General features: G+C 47.9%; 1 protein-coding gene and 1 pseudogene across 1 annotated transcript; both read left to right on the top strand.

Moving 5' to 3' along the window:
• The first annotated feature begins 409 nt into the window (after positions 1-409).
• Positions 410-4,250, top strand: SLC35D3 (solute carrier family 35 member D3). The gene is made up of 2 exons (XM_055324675.1): positions 410-919; positions 1,926-4,250. The coding sequence occupies exons 1-2, from the start codon at positions 481-483 to the stop codon at positions 2,756-2,758; spliced, it is 1,272 nt and encodes a 423-aa protein (XP_055180650.1). The 5' UTR covers positions 410-480; the 3' UTR covers positions 2,759-4,250.
• Positions 4,251-13,944: 9,694 nt separating this feature from the next.
• LOC129509216 (prefoldin subunit 1-like) lies at positions 13,945-14,307 on the top strand (annotated as a pseudogene).
• Positions 14,308-14,962: the final 655 nt, after the last annotated feature.

Genomic DNA, 14,962 nt, shown 5'->3' on the forward strand with positions numbered 1-14,962 from the left:
GAGAGGCGAGCGGGAGCCGCGGGCCCTGCGGGAGGCGAGGGGGCGGCGCCGGGTGCCCGGGGGCTGCGGGTCCGCCGGCCTCCCGGGGCCGAGCGCCCGCCCAGACCGGGAAGCCGCGCGGGACACAGCCCGTCGCCGCTCGTCACAGACTCACAAGTCGCTGTCGCGAGGGTTCCCGCCACTCCTCTCAGACCGGCCCCCCACGCCTGCCACTTTTCGGAGTCCCCCGCCCTCGCCACTGCCTCCCGGGAGCTGCGGGGCAGTCGGACGCGGAGCGGCCGAGCCGCGAGGACGCACGGCGCGAGCTGCGCTCCGCGGGAGCCGGCGCCCCCTGCCCTTCGCCGCGGCGTGGGGCGGGCACCCCGCCGCCCTCGCGCCGCCGCCCGCCGCCCTCCTCCCCGCTCTCCTCCCCGCTCTGCTCCCGCAGGTCCCGGAGCTCCGCCGCCAGCCGGTGCGGCGCGGCGCGGCGCGGCGGGCGCGATGCGGCAGCTGTGCCGGGGCCGCGTGCTGGGCATCTCCGTGGCTATCGCGCACGGGGTCTTCTCGGGCTCCCTCAACATCCTCCTCAAGTTCCTCATCAGCCGCTACCAGTTCTCCTTCCTGACCCTGGTGCAGTGCCTGACCAGCTCCACGGCGGCGCTGAGCCTGGAGCTGCTGCGGCGCCTGGGGCTCATCGCCGTGCCCCCCTTCGGCCTGAGCCTGGCGCGCTCCTTCGCGGGGGTCGCAGTGCTCTCCACGCTGCAGTCCAGCCTCACGCTCTGGTCGCTGCGCGGCCTCAGCCTGCCCATGTACGTGGTCTTCAAGCGCTGCCTGCCCCTGGTCACCATGCTCATCGGCGTCCTGGTGCTCAAGAACGGCGCGCCCTCGCCCGGGGTGCTGGCGGCCGTGCTCATCACCACCTGCGGCGCCGCCCTGGCAGGTGAGCTGGACCCGCGCCCGCCCCCGCCCCCGGCCCCGGCCCCGGCCCCGGCCCAGGCCCACCCTACCCCACCCGACACACACTGCGGGGATCGCCTAGTGCAAGGCCCTCACTTCCAGATGGGGAAACTGAGGCGGAGAGAGACTTGAAGGGAGGTCGCTCGGCTCGCAAACGGGACTTCTGAGGCCTCGCCGTGCATTTCCCAGCGCTCCGACCTCCTCCTCCGGATCGCAGCCCTGCCCCCGCCCCCCAGGCCTGGCTTCCGACCCCCGCCCTGCCTACCCCGGGAGCGCCCTCTCCGCCATCCCCTCCCCTCCCCTCCCCTCCCCCCTCCCCTCCCACCTCCCCTCTCCTCCCACCTCCCCTCTCCGCCACGCGGCACTTCCTCCGGGAGGGGTGGGAGTCCCCAGGCCGAGTCGGAAGGCGGGGGGCCCCGAACTTCCCTGGGTCACGCGGGGCGGGGCGCGGGACGACGCGAGCCAAGCTTGAGCCGCAAGGGCTCGTTTGGGGTCTCGCGCCGCGCGAGGTGCGGAGGGAGCGAGGCGGGGGCCGGATGGAGCCCCCCGAGAGGCAGGGCTCGCAGGGCTGGCGGGAGGGGAGACGGCGCGGACCGAGCCCTGGCACGCGGGCGGAGCGAGAGCGGCGCTCCCGGGGCTGGAGGGCGCTAGCTGGGGATCGCTCTTGCTGCCGGCGCCCCTCCGAGGTCCGAGGGGGTGCGGGTGCGGGTGCGGGTGCGGAGCGCCTCGGGGACCTCCTGGGCCTTTGTCTGGGCCAGAGCGAGCCGGGCGCCCCAGGGAGGCGGCGGGAAGGCGCCTCCAACTATGCCTGCCTCGGGGCATTGGCCGAACTCGGCCCGTCCGTGTTAGACCCACGGGCGGAGCTGGGACGCGAACCCCGCGTACTCACCAACCCTGCGCGTTGCCCCAGGGAATACCCCCCTCGCCAACCCGGTGTCTTCTCTGTTTCCCTCCTGCCCTGGCTCCGCGGTCCGCTCGGCGCGCTCCAGGAGCCGGCGACCTGACCGGCGACCCCGTCGGGTACGCAGCGGGCGTGCTGGCCGTGCTGGTGCACGCCGCCTACCTGGTGCTCATCCAGAAGGCCAGCGCCGACACGGAGCACGGGCCGCTCACCGCGCAGTACGTCATCGCCGTGTCGGCCACCCCGCTGCTGGTCGCCCTCTCCTTCGCCAGCACCGACTCTATCCGCGCCTGGGCCTTCCCTGGCTGGAAGGACCCGGCCATGGTCTGCATCTTCGTGGCCTGCATCCTGATCGGCTGCGCCATGAACTTCACCACGCTGCACTGCACCTACATCAACTCGGCGGTGACCACCAGCTTCGTGGGCGTGGTGAAGAGCATCGCCACCATCACAGTGGGCATGGTGGCCTTCAGCGACGTGGAGCCCACCTCTCTGTTCGTTGCCGGCGTGGTGGTGAACACCCTGGGCTCCATCATTTACTGCGTGGCCAAATTCCTGGAGACCAGAAAGCAAAGCAACTACGAGGACCTAGAGACGCAGCCCCGGGGGGAGGAGGCGCAGCCAGGTGGAGGAGATCAGCTGCCGTTCGTCATGGAGGAGCTGCCCGCGGAGGATGGAGACGGCGGGTCAGAAGGTGGCAAGGGAGCAGGTGGCTGCACTCCCAAGAGTGGGCAAGAGGCAAGGGGCAGCCCCAGAGGAGGCCCGCGGGCGGCTAGGCGGTCGCAGGTCACGGACGGCCCCCAGGAAGTGAGCAAGAGGTCACTGAAGGATGCTTACCTCCAAGTGTGGAGACTGGTTAGGGGAACCAAGTACGCGAAGAAAGATTATTTGATAGATAACGAGGAGTTACCCAGTCCCTGAAAAGGAAACGCATGTATGTATATATGTACATACACTTGTTTTATAGGTTAGAGATAACGTATTTTGATGAGGGGCCACACGATTTTATTCTTTGAGGAGTGGGGAAGGGAAGCAAAGAAGGAAGCTGGGCTGACAGCCACAGAATTAGCACCTGTGTGAATGATTTAGCGTGATTTTCCCTGAGGCGTGGCAGAGACGAACAAATGTGAAGGTGCTTAGGGAAGGGAATTCCATGTCTTTGTTACCATAACCAAACGTCTGCATGTACTAAGAGTTCCTCGACGCAGCCCCTCCAGAGAGGGAGTACAGACAGGATGACCGCACTTAATAAGCTCAACGAGGACATACCCCAGTGCATCTTCAGTGACAGCTACGACTACAGATCTTATGGCCAGCTGAGCAAGAGTATCTTATTGAAATTATATATATATATATATACACACACACATATATATGTATATATGTGCATATAATGTATATATGTGGGCATATACACATATATACACACACCTATATACTGAATTGATGTTTACTGTTTCTAGTCATCTGAAATATGTTTACTCTAATTTTTCTTCACTTTTTTAAAAATAAGTACTCTGTTATTCTATTATATATTGGTAGGAAATGCTAAAGCTATTTTGAATATATGAGTTCTTAGCTTTAAACCTGAAGCTTAAAGTTGGCTTTTAGTAATTATAAAAATGTTTTAAAGGTTGTTTAGGTTCATTGCTTCATCATATTTATTATTGAATGCCATAACCTTTTGAAAAGCCAGTTTTGCTGTGTCCAGTATTTTTTCAAGCAAATGCAAAGGCTGAACCAATAATTCGGTCTTAACTGAAGCCCAAATAGAAGTGAGACCATTCAGTTGAGCTAGCTCTTTAGAGTCACGCTGCACATCCCAAGCCCTGTTTCAAAAACTGCAACTGCTATATTCACTTTATGATATTTTTCTATCTTAAATTTGTCAAAATAAAAGTATGAGTCGATCTGCTAAAAGACATGGTGTTATAAATTTGTTTTAGACACATTTGTGTTCTGTCATGGCTGGGTAGCTTGCCTTGGTCTTTAGTGTGTGATGTCTGGTTTCTCTTATGGAGGGGCCACCCCATTGACACTTTCTTAAGTTAGCATGGCAGTTTACTTTAAAACAACAACAATAATGACCACAAAAGCATTCTCATTTTCCAGTCAAGAACACCTTTATAAAGTAAAATAAAATACTGCCTCACGCTGCAGTAAGAAAGCCAACCACAGCTGGCATCAGTTGATACGGAGCCTGAGATGAAATAGAAGAGGGCACCCAGAGGGACGTCGTACTTTCAGCTCCCTCCAGAGAGGTAACTTGAGAGAAGGCACTTTTATTATTTGCCAGCATGTTCGCGAGACTCTCAGATGGTAGTATCCTATATTTTTCTGTATTTTTCAAAAAACAAAGTAAAAAGCAAAGTCAAAAAATGAAAGTTTCAGCTTCATCGGTTTGGCTTCATGAGCCGGTGAGCAAGTGTAATGTGGTGCTTTGTGATTGGTGCTGGTTGCGTGGGCAATTCGTCATTTCCACAGGTGCCTCTACAAGCCATTTGGGATGTATGAGCCCTCATATGTCTGTAGTTAAAAATGGTTGGCTAGGGCTATTATGACCTCTTTAAAGATAAGAATTAATTTTGAGGTCAACAGGCCAGGAGACCACATCCTGTTGCACCTCTGTGAAGCAGAATTAATGAAAGATGGCAAAGCGGAATAAAGTATATCATTTTTTTGTTAATACCATTGTCAGAGCAATGGAGAGCATGATTGGTTTTCACTGTAGAAATTCCCTTTTGGCCAAAACTGTGGGTTTGCATTTGTTGCAAAAGAATGAACTCTTTCCTCTCAACAAACGTGTAGAGACACTATCACTTAGAGAGAAACAGGACCAAGAAGATATATATTTATATAATTTATATAAATTTACATATAGATAAGCAGGACCTAGAAGTTCATATCTCTATTCTTTCTACCAATCAATCATCTATCTGTCATCTGTCTCAGAGAGAGAGATTAGAGAATTGACATTTGTGGGGGTTGGTAAGTCTCAAATCTGTAGGGCAGGTTGGCAGGTGGGAAACTCAGGTAAGGTTTTTGTGTTGCAGTCTTTTTTTTTTTTTAAAGATTTTATTTATTTATTCATGAGAGACACACAGAGAGAGGCAGAGACACAGGCAGAGGGAGAAGCAGGCTCCATGAAGGGAGCCCAGGACCTTGGGATCATACCCGGAGCCAAAAGCAGATGCTCAACCACTGAGCCACCCAGGCGTCCCTTGTGTGGCAGTCTTGAGGCAGAATTGCTCCTTCTGCAAACCTCAGTCTGCTCTGAAGGCCTTCCACTGATTAGATGAGGCTCACTCACATTATGGAGGGTTATCTCTTTTATTCAAAATCTACGGATTGTAAATATTAATCAAATCTACAAAACGATTTGACAGCAACCACTAACCTACTGTGTGAGCAAACAACTGGGGACCACAGCCTGGCCAGGTTGTCACATAAAAGCACCCATCACAGGCACTTATGGAGGGAGGGGATAGCGGGGAGTGCGCAAAGGTAGCAAAAACCTGCGGAGAGCAGAAGTAGACGTTCTGTCGACCCATTGGCTTGGACAAAGCTTGGTGTCTGTGCATGGCTGAAGGAAGTAAGTCATAAGGCAGGGCAGGATGTGAGTCAGTCCTGGAGCTCAGCCACAGGCGAGCATGAGCAGGTGGTAAGCGTTGCCTGGCTTCCAAATCCTTCTTCCGCTGCCAGTAGCACTTAGGCCCACCTACAGACTACAGACTTTGGGCTCTGCCATGGTCCGGTGGGAATGAACTTTCTGAGGCATTCCAGGATAGTGGGAGGGACTCAAAATGGAAGTCACCACTGTTGCTTGAGTGACCCAGTCCTTGTGCCCTACTTCAGACAACTTGGAGTCTCCTCTCTGAGATTATGTCCTCGCCTTGCATGTAACTGGGTGTCTGGTCCCTGCCCTGATAATCTGTTCCTCTAGCAATTCTGCAGAATGGAGGCCCTGCCTCACACTCACTTGCTATTTCTTGACTGGAGTTTGTGTCTGTGGAGCACAGCATGATGTCAGACGGACCTTCGCAACGCTGCCCCTGCTGCTAGCCTCATCCCCTAAATGCTGTTTAGCCCTCTCTTATTATTTGAGGCATAGATCATCCAAAACACTGGGGGAGTCATTCCCCAGAATGTGCAGGTGAGAGGGTGTGTGTGTGCTGCTGCGGATGGCTGAGCAGAGCTCCAGCAGTGGCCTAAACTTCTGCAAGACTAGCCATCCTGCAAACAAAAAAGTGCTGTCAGAGGGCCTAATCATCTGTGGGATAAATAGTGATGCTTCATGGAGCCAAAGCTGGGTGACACTTACAAGTCCTCAACTGACTGATGCCTTTTTTTGCACTTTAGTTTGGAATGTTTCTGTTGATATGTTGTTTTTTGGGGGCATATCCACTCTGTTGATGAGCCCATCAAAGTCATTCTTCATTTCTATCACAATGTTTTGGTATTTGGAACTCCTAGAATTTTCTTTCTATTGTTTTTAAGAGTTTCCATCTCCCTGCTTCACCTGGCCATCTGTTCTCGAATGTTGTCTGCTTTTTTCGTCTGATTCATCAGCACTTTAGTTGTAGTTGTTTCAAATTCCCTGTCTGATCATTCCAAAGCCTGTGTCCTATCTGAGTCTTGTTCTCATGTTTGCTTTGTCTACTTAGACATGTTTTGTTCTTGCTGCTCAACATGCCTTTCATTTTTGTTTGTTTGTTTGTTTTGGAAAACCAGATGATGTGTGGGATAACAGGACCTGAGGTAAATCAGCTTCTAGTATGAGATTTCATGTTAATATGGCTACAAGGTGCTCTGTTTGATGTTTGCTGAAACCATGGGTGTCAGAGGCTTCAAATTCTTCCAGTGTCCTTGCTTTTATTTCTTTGCTGTCTTTGGGCTTCCTCCTTAGAGTTTGATGCACCTCAGAACTTTCAGCTGCAATCCACTCTCATCATATTGGAGCATTACTGGTGTGCTGGTAAATGGTAGCAGAGGGAAAGTGTTCTACAATCTTATTATGACATCTCAGTCCTTTAGGACATTTAACCTATGTCCCTGGGTTGTGACCTTCACAACTTTTTCTTAGTCTTTCTTTTCTTTTTTTTCTCCCTGTAGATGAGACAGGAAGGCCAGAGAGGCCTACAGTGGGAGAAAGGAGAAATTCTTTCCCTGGGATGGGGTAAGGCTCTGGTGAGTCTTTGCTTCTGAAGAGTAGGATTTTGTTATGAGAACAGTCTGGGCATATTTCACAATGATTACTCTTTTCCTGCCTCTGCCAGAGTGCCAGGGTTTCCCGGAAGTCAAACCCATGAAGTGTGGGTGCCCCCCTCTGGGGCCCTAGGAGTTTCTCACCGTCATGATAGTTCATATTCAGCCTGCGGGAATTCATAACATTTACTATTTAAGTGTTTTTACCAATTACAGTTCTAATGGCTTCTGCTTCAGGTAAAGTCTGCTGTAACTTCCTGGATTCACCTGTCTATTCAGATCTGGGGCTGGCAGCTCACCTTGCAACTGCAATTCTCCCATGGGTTCCTGAAAAGACATTTATTTTCAGTCGGTTGATCATTTTCTTGTAAAAATTAGAGTGACAACTTCCAAACTCTTTACATGTTACAGCTGGAACCAGAAGTCTTGCCTAAAGACTTTTGAAAAGCCTGCTCAATTTCTGTGAAGACAGAAGTTGTGAAGGGAAGCTAGACATTCCTAAGGAAGGTTCCAAAAGAAAATAAAAATATCCCAGACTGCTGGCCCTTCTTCTAACTCCTGGCCCCCCTCACCTCAAGTTGAATGCGGAGCACTCCTGCACCCAAGCCGTGGTGACAGCTGCATGTGAGCGTGAGCAACTTTCAAGTTCAAGTGCATTGTGAGCAAGAGTCCATGCACATTCAGACTGGTGTGTCCTGGCAATTGTCATTAGTATCAACCCCCCCTCTCCATTTTGGGGTGCTTTGCTTCTACATAACGGAAATTTCTTCTACTTTTGGGTTGTATTTGACCATGCTTCCAACTACCTACAATGAAACCCATGACTTTCATGTTGATCTCTGGGGATAATTGCTGACCTAACTCATCTGTTGCCTCCACCCCTAGATACCATGGTTGGTCTGCCAGGCTGGACTTGGTTATAGCATCTGCTGAAGTGGTACCTTCTCCCTGGCCACACCCATCACCACCCCTTACACACATAACAATTCCGGGTATATTCCTCTCCGAATCTGTCCTGTCCTGTTCCTGGGGGAAGACAGCAGGGCTGGAAGAAAGCTGGTGAGCAGAGCAGAGTAGAATGCAGGATAGCAGGAGGCAGGGCTGGTAAATGAACTCCCAGATCTCCCTTGGGGAACCATCCCCTCTTCACTTCTGGGTTCCTGTAATTCAGATACTGTTGATTCCATCCTTCTACCCTTGGTGTGTGGTCCAGCCAATCCAATCAAAGGGGTTCCTCTACTTGGAAGCACAATTAGTTCCAGCATGGGAGCTGGTCAGAACTGACGACGTGCAAGGGTACTTTTGGAAAGACTTCAGTTGTGTGTTTTTTTCTTACTAGACTTGAACCTAGGAGGATGGGGTGGGGTGGGGCAGACGTGCTGCTGCCATCTCACCACAAAGAAAAGGTATAACAGAAAGGAAACAATACAGAGTTCAAGTAGACCACAGAGGTAGAAAGAGAGAGAAACTGAGTTTTGGTGACTTCATGTGGCCCTGAAATTAAGCTTTCACTTGAGTTAGCACTATTCCTCAGATTGTCAGTTCCATTCAGCACAGCCTTTTGTTGTTGTCATTATTTGCTTTTGTCATTTCAAGTTGGGATTTTTGCCACTTGTAACCCAAAGAGTCCCAAGTGACACAAACATAAATTAACGGTTCTCAGCCAACAGGGAGAGTAAAGGACCAAAAGAGGTTGTTTATTGGCTTTGGTTTTGTTTTTGATTTTTCACCACACAAGCTGTGCTGTCCTGCCCTCCAGTAAGGATTAGATAAGCCTCCAAGGTCTCTAGCAAATTACCCTCTAGCATGTGTGTATCCCCGATGGTCTTAAATAACCCAGGTTAGATCTATCATCTTTCTCTTCAGTTTACAATTCAGTTGAGTCCTATATTCATTGTTCACAAATTCACTGATATTAGGAGAATGTGTGTATTGCAAACTGTTATAAAGAATACTACTTGATGCCTTTACTGTAGTGCTTACTGGGGCCCTTGGGTGGCTCAGTCAGTTAAACGTGTCTTCGGCTCAGGTTATGATCTCAGGGTATTGGGATTGAGCCTGGCAGGGCTCTCTCCTCAGTGGGGAGTCTGTTTCTCCTTCTCCCCATCCCGCTCTTGCTCTCTCTTTCTCTCTGTCTCAAATAAATAAAATCTTTTTTAAAAATTTAAAAATGTAGTGTTTACTATTTGATAGGTGGGGTTCTAAGTGTTTGACAAGTTCTAATTCATTTCATTCCCACAACATCCCTATAAGGTTTGCATTAATATTATCTCAGTCCTACAAAGGGTGAACTGAGGTATGGTGATGTTGAGTAACTTGCCCTGATCGCAGAGCTGGTAACCTGTACATCTGGGTTCACATGTGAACACAGGTAGGCTGGCTCCAGTGCTCATAAGTTTCACTGCCAGTCAGACACCATGAGGCTGAAGTGGTGATGAGCAGCTGTAGTGCTTGTTGACCTTGCCACTCAGTGGGGAGCCTGCCTCTATCCCTAATTCTTTTCTGCTGATTCACTTTATTTCTAGAACAACCAATATATGTGTGTATGTATAAATCATTTTCTGTTTGTGAAGCACTAAGGGACCCAGAGAACAGTTGAAGAGCAAAGAAAGGCTCGGTTGCTATTATAACAGAATCCCCAGGCTACCCAGCCTTTTGGGTCAATCTATCTCTTAATATTCAAATAAAATAACTCATTCTTCACCTTAGATATAACCTCGGGATTTATAGACCTTCGCAGGTGTTCCTGAGGATTCATTGGATATGCTCAGTGCAGCTGATTATTTCTTGCACCCAGCTGCAGTCTTGATCACTTAAAGAAAAAATAAAAACCCAAACAACTTTATTGAAATACAATTTACGTACCATGAAATTTGCTCACTTTAAGTGCACAATAGTCTTTAGTATGTTTTTAGAATTGTACAACCATTACCACTAGAACATTTTCATCATTCCAAAAAGAAGTCCTGTACCCATTAGATAGAAGTCACTAGCCATTCGTCCCCAGTCCCCCCAGCCTCCAGCCATCACTAATCTGCTTACAGCCTCCGTGGATTTGCCTATTCTGGACGGATGCTTCTTGCTAGCCTGAGAGTGTTTATTCAGACTGCTTTTCCCAGCTGGCTCCTGCACTCCCGTTTTTACACAAGGTATTGCTACTATGAAGTTGGCATTGAGATGCAGTTGACAAGATTTACTGAATGCTTGAAGCTACCTATCATAAGGGCATTTCAGTGTAGAAAGGAACATTTGAAAGTCACTATCAGAGGTCCCTGCTCTTGGAGTCCCTGAGCATCCCCCTCTCTCTCCTGGGGCGCTGCCTACTGCTGTGTGGCAAGGCCCTCCACTCTCAGAACAGTCCCATTTCCCAGAGGAAAACAGTTAAGTCTCCCAGTTCCTTGTTTTCTCAATATTTTTCTCAAGAAGTAACTGGAGGGAACAACTGTTCTATACAATAAAAAAGCAATCATTCTCCAGTATGATTCACTACTTCTTAGAATGTGGAAAAGCCAGCTTTATTAGAATATCTTCCCTCTAGTGTTCCACTCCAGGGAGAGAAGGAGAGGGAGAAAGTTATTCTGGAAAATTTTATAACTAATGCAAAGTTGGTTGCCTGCCCACCTGTCATCCCCCTACCCCCTATCCCATTCTTCTTTACACAGAGAACCCTAAATTTGTTCAGATAAAGGCAGCAAGTGCTTAGGGAAAGTGGACCAGCCTCCTAGCAGATTAAGCATCATTTTTCTAAAGCCATCATGGTGGACTCACATCTCTTTGCCAGTCACTGTTTTGGGGGTGGGCCTGTGACCCCAGCTAGTGAAAGACATGAATAAACGTGCAAGGGAAGCATTCTGGGCAAGTTCTCTATAAGAAGAAACTCCCTTTATCCTGCCTTTGCATGCAGTTGGTAAGGATGTGATGTCTGAAAGTATGGTAGTCATTTTGCAACTAGAGTGGACACAATCTTAAGGATGAAGGGCAATTTGATGAGGAAGCAAGAAGAATGAGGGAAACAGGGGCGCCCGGGGTGGGGGGGTCAGTCAGTTAAGTACCCCACTCTTGACTTTGGCCCAGGTCATGATCTCAGAGTCGTTAGATAGAGCCCTGCCTGGGGCTCCATGCTCAGCAGGGAATCTGCTTGAAAGATTCTCTCCCTCCCCCGCATCACGTACATGTGTGTGCACTCTCTCTCTCTCTCAAATAAATAAATGAATCTTAAAAAGAAATGAATGACAGAAAGAGCCTGTTCACTGATTCCTTCATTTTATTGTTGAATTAACAACAGTAGTACTGCCTCTGTCCATACTTCTTATTATAGGGGAAAAAAAAATCCTATTCTAAAGTCACTTTTAGTTGGGCATTCTTTTTCTTTCAATCAAACGCTTCCCAACTGATATAATATCAACTTGATAATTAATTTTGCTTTAAAAAGAAAATGTACTTGAAAAGTAAAACTATTTTGTCCCCATTGCAACACTAGTTTTCATCCATCTATCTACCCATTATCTATGCATTGACTCAACAAATGTGTTAAGACTATATCACATACCAATTTCTCAACAGTCTATTTCCTCTTTTTAATATTTCTGTATAATGTATGTAATTAGTGGTTTTATATACATGAAGAATTATGTCCAAAAGGGCTGGAGTGATGATAAAGACTCACCGAACATTCCTTGAAAGGGCAATATAAACCCTAAAGATTATCTTCCGGGGACGTCTGGGTTGCTCAGAGGTTGAGCATCTTGCCTTTGGCTCAGGGCATGATCCCAGGATCCTGGGATCAAGTCCCACGTTAAGCTCCCTGCATGGAGCCTGCTTTTTTCTGCCTATGTCTCTGCCTCTCTCTCTCTGTGTGTGTGTGTGTGTGTCTCATGAATAAATAAATAAATAAATAAATAAATAAATAAATAAATAAATAAATAAAATCTTTAAAAAGATTATCTTCTGAAGTTTATCTGAAAGACCAAACTGGGCAATGCTCCCCATGGTCACCAAAATTTTAAAAAATTAACCAGAAACCCCATACAAATGATCCAAAGAGGGTGCTTGGGTGGCTCAGTTGGTTAAGCAGCTGCCTTCCGCTCAGGTCATGATCCCAGGCGTCAGGGATCGAGCCCCGCATTGGGCTCATGGATAGGCATGTCGCTAGGACTTCTGTAGAAGACAGAAGTTATGGACTGAATGCGTGTGGGTCCCCCTTGCACCTATTCATGTGAAATCCTCATACCCAATGTGATGGTATTTGGAGATAGGGGCCTTTGGAAAATAATTAGGTCCTGAGAGTGAGGCCCTCATAAGTGGGATTGGTGACTTTATAAGAAGAAACAAGTGAGCTAGCCTCTTCTCTCTGCTCTCTGCCATGTGAGGGTACAAAGAGGTAATGGCTATTTGTAAACCAGGAATCGAGCGCATGCCAGACACGGATCTGCCTACTGACCTTGATTTTGGACTCCCAGCCTCCAGAATTATGAAAAATTTCTGTTGTTTTTAAGCTACCTCCAATCTGCAGTATTTCGTTATGATAGCTCAAGCAATAGAAGACAAAGATTTAGATAAGTATCTTCAGTGGGAACTCGGTTTTCCCCAGGCATTCCTTCTCCCTTCTTCCTCTCAGTACCGGAGTGCCCTGTGCTTCAGTTGGGCATCTGCTGCTTACCTTGGACTGCTCTCCTATCTCTCTGTAGTCAGCTGCAGCCAACGGAAAGTGAAGGAAAAGGGTGTGGAGAATGTTCATATCATTTTGTTACAAGAAACTTGCTTGTTGATGAAAAAGCTTTGGACTGGATAATGCAATTATCCAATTTAAAAATTGTTAAAATGGCAAATTTTATGTTATATATATAACTCAGGTTGCTGTAACAAAGTACCACAGCAGGTGGCTTAAACAGCAAACATATTATCTATCACTCCTGGAGTGCAAGTCCCAGAGCAAGTCCCAGAGCAAGGTGCCAGCATGATGAGAACCTGCTTGCTGGCTTGTAGACAGTCACCTTCTCACTGTGTCCTTTCAAGGCCAAGAGAGAGTTCTGGGCTCTTCATCCCCTTATAAGGGCACTGATTTCACTTGGGGTCCTCACCCAAGACCTCATCCAAATCTAGTCACCTCCCAAAAGTCCCACCTCCAAACATTACTGCATCTGGGATTAAGATCTCAACATCTAAATTTTGGGAGGACATTTTCTGTCCATAGCAATGTTTTATCATGATTTTGAAATGAATAATGAATTATACCAAAATCCATTGAAATGGGCACTACATGGGTGAATTATGTGGAACATGAATGATGTCTCAAAAAAAGCTGTTGTAAGAAAGTGGTAAGAAACCTACTGTCCTTTCCTTCCTCTCTTTCCAGCCTCATGACTCACTCCACTGTAGATGTGGCACTAGCCCGGCTGTGACAGAGCTCAGGGATGTCAGAGCGCACTCAGAATGAGGGCCCTGAATGATCCCGTGAGCCAGAGTTTCTGCCACTAACCCTACCCCTCCTTTCAGGCTACTGCAAGAGAGAAGTTGAGCTTTTTCCTCAGGGTTCCTTGTAGTTCAGCAGCTTGGCCAGTATTCTAAGCAAAACACTGCCACTCACTTCACACACTGAGAAAGATCATGAATGAGAAACAAGAGGCAAGGATGGAAGGCCTCGTCTTGCTCTCTTTCTTCCACTTCTTCCTCCGTCATTTTGACCAACACTCGGCTTATAACTGGTGATGTGCCAGGATTCCACATGTCCTGTACCTGCTGTTTTTAATTTATAGAACTGCTGAAGGCACAGTACTGTATATAAGAATAAGCTACACTATTCAATTTTTTTCATTGATTTCATTAAAGAGCTGAGAGTGTTTCTGTGAGGGCAATATTCTATAGCAGAACTCAAGTAAGAATTTGTTTGTGGGTGAACCAAGATGGTGGCTCCCGTGGATCTGGAGTTGAAGAAGACCTTCACAGAACTTCAAACCAAAGTTATTGACACTCAACAGAAGGTGAAGCTTGCAGACATACAGATTGAACAGCTGAACAGAATGAAAAAGCATGCACATCTTATACAGATTATGACTTTGGTAGATGAGACTAACATGTCTGAAGGTGTAGGAAGAATGTTTATTCTTTAGTCCAAGGAGGTAATTCACAGTCAACTGTTAGAGAAACAGAAAATAACAGAAGAAAAAATTAAAGAACTAGAACAGAAAAAATTCTACCTGGAGCGGAGTGTGGGGGAAGTTGAGGATAACATCTGGGAGATGCTGATGGCACAAAAGGCACAGTAGGAAATATCCAGCCAAAGCTTCCTGCCCCCTCCCATTCCTGGCAAGGGCAGGCGGGGGACCCATGTGGAGAAACTTCTCTTATGCCCTGATGGACTTTTTATTTGGATGATCTTATAACTCTGTGTTTTCTACTTCACCATGATACCCTTTCAGACCCCAGTTCTGTATTTTTTATCCTGGCTCTGTCTGCCACCCCTGTCCAGAACACTTTTCTCCCCTGGGGGTGAGTCACAAACTCCCAGGAGAGGGAAGATGGGAGCCAGGACAGATAGGGGAGCTCTGCCCAAGCCTATTAACTAGTTATGCTCTTTAGACCAATAAAAGGCATGTGTTCCCCCAGTCACTATAAAAAAAAAGAATTTGTTTGTGGTTTATGCCAACAGTCAATTTATTATATCAGCTATGTCCTAAAGAGCAAAAACAATTTTCCCCTAGCTGTCTGAGTAATGCCTATTTGTCATTTGTTTCTTTTATTTCACTGCAGAAAAGATTTTAGAACATGAAAGCAAAAGGAAAGAAGTCATTGTTTTCATCAAATTCCTTCTCAAATTGTAAACAAATTCAGTAGATCTTTGAGGTTTGAAAAATGTAACAATGGATTTGCCTCAATGAAATGTTCTAAAAACAATTCATGAAATAAACTTGATGCAACAGA

This window comes from Nyctereutes procyonoides, unplaced genomic scaffold, assembly GCF_905146905.1.
Source record: "Nyctereutes procyonoides isolate TBG_1078 unplaced genomic scaffold, NYPRO_anot_genome, whole genome shotgun sequence".
NCBI lineage: Eukaryota > Metazoa > Chordata > Mammalia > Carnivora > Canidae > Nyctereutes > Nyctereutes procyonoides.